Raw genomic sequence first — 6,552 nt, 5'->3', positions numbered from 1 at the left:
ACACACAGATATATATAGATAATATTTTTATTTTTATATTCAACTTATATTTATTCTTGTGGAATGACTAAGACTATACAGTGCTGAGAATGTACTATACTAACAAGTTATACATTGAATAAAGAAGACCAGAGAACTGATGCCTTTGAATTATGGTGTTGATGAAGAATATTGAATATAAAGGACTATCAAAAGAACAAATCTGTCTCATATGAAATGCAGGCAGAATGTTCCTTAGAGACAAAAAGGTGAAACTTTGTCTCACATACTTTGGACATGTTGTCAGGAGAAGTTAGCCCCCAGAGAAAGCCAACAGGTTCTGTAAAGAGTCAGTTAAAAGAGGGAGACTCCTAATGAGATGGATTGACATAATACATAGAGTCACCATAGGTTGGAGCTTGATTCAAAAATACTTAACAACAATAGCTTCAAAGTCTGAGAAACCCAAGTGAAAACTGGTTTCCATTTCTTTAGAAGTTATTTACTTTTCTCAGGTTTATAGATGTAAACTCTGACTGCTTGAGTTGTACTAAATGAAATGGGTTGCTGATGGGAATAATCTTGTTGCTTGTTACTCATATAAATTTTGTAAATACAAAATTGTCAGGCCTCATCCTAAACCTAGTGAATCATATCTCTTCACAATCATATCATTCACAAGAAACTCAGGTGACTTGTATGCACAATTTTGAGATTCACCAATTAATTAATTACCGCAATAAAATTGCTTAAATTTTTACCTTCAGTATTACCAGATACCATTTTTAGCCATAGAATTATATTCTTAAATGGTTTTTTGAATCTTTATATTAAGCATACTAGTATTGTTCACGATAGTTTGTAAGTCAATTGTTGTTAGGTGCCATCCGATTGATTATGACTCCTTACGACCCTATAAACATCTGAATCCTTTCCTATCCTGCGCCATCCTCACCATCTGATACACTTGAGCCCACTGCTGCTGTAGTCATCATGTCAGTCTTATCTCCTTTGAGTCTTCTCTTTCACTGACCATTTACCCTTCCAAATCTCTGCCAGCACTCTGGCTGCACATTTTCTAAGACATAACAGTTCTTTCTTTTGGAAGTCCATGGGATATTCAGTACTCTTCTCCAACATCACAACTCAAAGGAAATTTTTTCTTCTGTCATCCATATTCATTGTCCAGCTCTTTGATGTAAGTAATGGAAAAGACCCTGAATCAGGCGTACTGTTTTAAAATATATGCATCTAGAAAATTAAGGAGCTTTCACCAGAGGCCTCCATGCTGCCACTGCTGCCATCACCATGTATCTTGTGTTCCCAGAAAACTTTGAGCACACTTGGTAAGTATTCAACACTAACATCAATGGGGAGTGGAAGATAGCCCTTGCCATCACTGCCATTAAGGGTATGGGTGAAGATATGCTCATGGGATTTTGAGAAAGCAGGCATCAAACTCACCAAGACAGCAGGAGAGCTCATCAGGGAGGAGGTGGAGCGTGTGAACACAATTACTCAGTATCTTGGCCAGTATAAGATACTAGATAGTGAATAATCAAAGAAACAAGAAGGATGGAAAATATAGTCAGGTTGTGGCCAGTTGTCTTGACAATAGGCTACATGAAAACCTGGTGCAAGTGAAGAAGATACATGTCCGCAGAGCGTTATGCCACATCTGGGGCTTTTGCAGTTCAGGCCAGCACACCAAGACCATAGCCAACTGAAGCCATACTGTGGGTGTGGCCATGAGATTGTTAACAACCTCAGTGTTTTCTCCATCTATCATGATGTCATCTGTTGGCCCGGTGGTGAGGATTTTTGTTTTCCTGATGTTGAGATGCAATCTATATTGAAGGCTACAGTTATTGATCTTATGCAACAAGTGCTGCAAGTCCTCCTCAGATTCAGCAAGCAAGGTTGTGTCATCTAATGTAGCTTGATGAGTCTTCCTCCAGTCAATAACCAGTTATGCAGATGGCACAACCTTGCTTGTTGAAACTGAGAAGGACTTGAAGTGTGTGCTACAGAAAATCAAGGACCACAGCCTTTAATAGGGATTGCATCTGAACATCAAGGAAAAAACATCCTCACCACCCATTAGGTACCATCATGACGGAGAAAACTTTGAGGTTGTAAACTGTTTCATCTTCTGTGGCTCTACAATCAACACTTTTGGCACCAGCAGTCAGGAAATCAAAAGACAATTGGGAAACTGCTCTCAAGGACCTCTCCAAAGTGCTAAAGATCAACAGTGTCAGTCAAAAGACTATGGTTATGATATGCCTGATCCAAGCCAAGGTCTTCTCAGTTTGCTGTGCATCTGAGACATGGATAGAGACTAAGGATGACAGAAGAATTATTGATACCTTTGACCTTTAGAAGAGTACTAAACATACTATGGACTGCGAAGAGAACAAGCAAGTATGTCTTAGAGAAGGTGAAACCAGGTTGCTCTTTGAAGGAAACTCTGTCTTATATACTTCGGGCATGTTGTCAGGAGTGGCCTATCCTTGGAGAAAGACATTATGCTTGGAAGGGTGGAAGGTCACACAAGAGAGGAAGACCCTGGATGAGATGGATGGACACAGTGACTGTGTCATTGGGGTCAAGTGTGTTAGAGATGGTGAGGTTGACTCAGGGGAGGACAAGTTCAGAGCCATTGTTTATTGGGTCACTGTGAGTCACAGGCAATTTGACAGCATATAACAACAGCAGTCCTTATCTATTAGTAAATAGTTTATACACCTTAAAAAAACAACAACTAAAACCCCAAACTATGTGTTCATCTTATGCTTTGAAAAACTTTTATTTAAAATGTAATATGACAATATTTTAGAACATTTTGAATAATCATTACAGCTGTTTTATTTAGTTGTTATCTTTCTGGCTTAGTTGACATACTTGAAATATCTATAGAGACAAAATGCTCAGAAAATAAGATGTTCATACAGTTTTTTTCTGCTTAGTATAAGACCAGTTTTCTGTATGAATAATTTATAATAAATGAAATTTATTATCCTAGGAGACTGCATTTTCTTGTATCAACTAATTGGGGAATGGTTTTGTTTACAGTCGAAGTTTGGCAGAAGCTTGTTCAGATGGGGATGTGAATGCTGTTCGTAAATTGCTAGATGAAGGCAGAAGTGTACATGAGCATACAGAAGAAGGAGAAAGTCTACTCTGTTTGGCTTGTTCAGCAGGGTATTATGAATTAGTACAAGTAAGCAGAAATAATATTTAATGATTAAAATTTTAGACATTTTCATATCTAATTTGACCTCATATTCAAATAAGAGACGAGAACCTTTTCCTTTTTTCCTTTTTGGCATTAGATAAAATGGAAATAGATGAGTATTTTATTTTCTTTCCTGTACATACAGATGGGTATATTCCATTTTTTGCCACTTAAGATTTAACTTAAGACTAATTTTAATGAGTATGGAACAGATAGAAACATGTTAGTAATCATGATTTAAACTTGTCTTTAAACATAATACACTAACTGTGAAGAAAAGTAGTTTATTTTCCTTGCATCCACGGTATCATCATTGTTCTAGGTTTGGTGATTTTTTTCCCTGTTAGAGGGATATTGAGAATGAGTCATGTTTTACCATTTAGTTTCTATCTTGTTACTGTAGTTCTGCTCCTTTCTAGTGAAATAATCTAAAGCATAATACAAATTCTTTGACAAGAGCAGTTACATTTTATAATAAGAGAATTAATATAATTACCTCCTTTACTTAAAGATAGGTATGTAATAATATTACAAACTAGAGCATTTAACCTGGTTCTTTGAGCACTGAATACTGGGCTTATTTTCCCAATGATTCTTTTTTTCCCCCTAATAATGTTTTTAATAGACTATTAGTTTCAGTATATTGTCAAGAAATAGTATTAATAATAATGATTTTTGTGTATATGTGTGTGTTTTAAAGGTATTGCTTGCTATGCATGCTAATGTTGAAGATCGAGGGAATAAAGGAGACATAACCCCCCTAATGGCAGCTTCCAGTGGGGGCTATTTAGATATTGTGAAACTGTTACTTCTTCATGATGCAGATGTCAACTCCCAGTCTGCAACAGGTATGTAGAAAATAACATGTTAATTTAAGAAAGCTAACTTGATATAATTATTCCCATCTTAGGGATAAAAGTACCTTTTAGTTTGATATTCCTAAGAGTTTTCCAAAAAATAAAACTTAGGTTCTATTTGGTCAAAATATCTTAACAATTTTTTCCTGAGGATAATTTCTTTTTTGTCACATAATATACTAAATGAATTAAATACACATCTAATTGCCTTCATATAAATTTTAACTTCTGGAAAAAACCTGACATGTGTGATCCCTAGAGTTTTTAGTGGTTATTTTTTAGAAGTAGATAGATTGCCAGGTTTTTCTTTGAAGATCCCTCTGGGCAGACCACAGTCTTTAACCTTTCAGTTAGAAGCCAAACATAATAACTGTTATGCCATCCAGAAACCTCCTGTAGAAGCAGAATTTTAAATGATAAATTCTGATTCTTTTCTCATTTAAATGTTGCTTCCTTGACTTTCAATGACTCAGTTGACCTGGGAATATTTAAAGAATTTTCAGTTAAATATACTGAATAAATAGACACTGTCCTAGTAGGACTGCTCCTTTATTTACTTATGCTTTTCAGAATTAAAGGCACCAGGAGCCATTGTCTCTTATTTAGTTTGGTAGTGAGCTTCCTTGGACTTACTTTATACACTTAAAGTCTTTCCGCTTCATTCTGTTATATCATACTGTAGATATGGCAATCCTGTTTCCTCAGCTTTTGGTAGTGGTCCTATCCCAATGATATTTGGGCATGAAAGCTCCCTACCTCAAAACTAAGTTGCTTGTGAACTCTTTGAAACCTAGAAAACCATGGCACCATCCTTTGAAATTCTCTCTGTTGAAACTGAGGCAGCCCTGCTTCATTTGCTCCTTCAAACAGTCCTGATAATCTCTGAACTTCTCCAAGAACGGTCTTTTTCCTTTTTTCGAAGGCTAGCAGATACCAACCCATAAGCCTATATCCTACCTGTAAAATTCCAAGAAATAGCTGTTTATGTTTTGTTTGTTCTGTCTGCCTCCTTTAGGTTTAACTGATGTGTTTCCTGCTGTGATGGTGGTAGTTGTTAGGCGCTGCTGAGTCGAGTATGACTCCTAGCAACCCTGTGAACAAAAGATCTGAATCCTGTTTTATCCTGCACCATCCTCACACTTCCTGACACACAAGAGTCCATGTGTGTAAATCCACCTGGTTGAGGGTCTTCCTCTTTTTTGCTGACCCTCCACCCTTTTCAGGATCACATCCTTCTCCAAGGAATAGTACCTCCTAGCAACATGCCCAAAAAGCCTCATCATTCTTGCCTCCAAAGAGCACTCCAGCTGCACCCTCTCCAAGACATATCTGTTTGTTCTCTTGGCCGTCCATGGGATGTTCAGTGCTCTTCTCCAACACCACAGCGCAAAGATGTCAAATTTTTTCATGTCATCCTTATTCATTGTCCAGCTCTCAGATGTATAGCAAGTAATTTGAAAGACTCTGGCCTGAGTCAGACCTTCTTGCTATGGTAGTTGGTTAGATATATTAGTCAGAAGCTTATTAATCTCTTTAACAAAGATTATAAGCTGTGTCTTTCTAAAAATTCTAGGACATGTACCATTATTTATAAAACAGAATTTTCCAGATCTTTAAGTTCTGTTTTAGTATTGCACAGATGATTTTTAAATCTATCAGTTTATCACATTTTCATGTAAATAGCATGAACAAACCATGAAGCTCCTTTCATATCTTGCTTAGAAATATCTTCAGCCATATATCCAAGGTCATTACTTACACAATCTACATTCTACCAGACTTTTGAACGTAATTCAGACAAGCACTAGACTATGCCAAGAAATTTAGAAGCCAAAATGCTGAGAGAGATCCATAATTATCGCTGTTCCAAGAAAATGTTGATTAAAGAGAAATTATTGAACAATATTAATATCACATGCAAGTAAAATCTTGCTGAATATTGTTTCTAAATGGTTGATACAGTTGCATTGACAGGGAACTGCCAGAAATTCCAGGTGGCTTCTCAAGAGGCTGTGGAGTGAGGAATATCAATGCTGATATTAGAGGAATCCTGGCTAAAAGAAGAGTGTGGTGTTAGCTTAAAAGTTGGCTTTTCTGGCCATTAAATTAGCGCTTCTGTTCTCTCCAGCTACTTTAACTGCAGACACAAGCAGGCCCCTTGCTAATCATCAACAGACTAGGGTATGAGAGAGAGTGCTTCCCACACTAAGCAGCAAGACTTGAGGGATAGTGGAACAAGACCTGGGTGATGGTGGTGGAGAGACTGTGACATTACTGTGGACAAACTGGCAAGGTGTGACCAGAGGAGCTCTGAGATAAAGCCACAGTTAAGGTTTTGCTGTTTTTGCAGGATGATGGAAGGAAAAGCTGACTGCTGAACTGGAACCAGGACTTTTACTAATTAAGGAATTATGTTTTGCTATTAAACTGGTTTGAAATTGTTAGACTAAACCTGAACATGCATTGTGAGATAGTTTT

General features: G+C 37.0%; 1 protein-coding gene across 1 annotated transcript in view; it reads left to right on the top strand.

Moving 5' to 3' along the window:
• Positions 1–6,552, top strand: part of ANKHD1 (ankyrin repeat and KH domain containing 1) — a 165,344-nt gene that overhangs the window by 43,418 nt on the left and 115,374 nt on the right. Inside the window, exons 4-6 of the mRNA XM_006891229.1 lie at positions 747–840; positions 3,055–3,202; positions 3,918–4,065. Of these exons, the coding sequence (XP_006891291.1) occupies positions 747–840; positions 3,055–3,202; positions 3,918–4,065 (390 nt within the window). The remainder of the gene's footprint in view (positions 1–746; positions 841–3,054; positions 3,203–3,917; positions 4,066–6,552) is intronic.

The sequence above is a fragment of the Elephantulus edwardii genome, unplaced genomic scaffold, assembly GCF_000299155.1.
Source record: "Elephantulus edwardii isolate Elephantulus edwardi_28Jun2011 unplaced genomic scaffold, EleEdw1.0 scaffold00095, whole genome shotgun sequence".
Taxonomy (NCBI): domain Eukaryota; kingdom Metazoa; phylum Chordata; class Mammalia; order Macroscelidea; family Macroscelididae; genus Elephantulus; species Elephantulus edwardii.
Note: the sequence above shows the minus strand (reverse complement) of the source record. Positions and strands in the feature narration are given on the sequence as shown.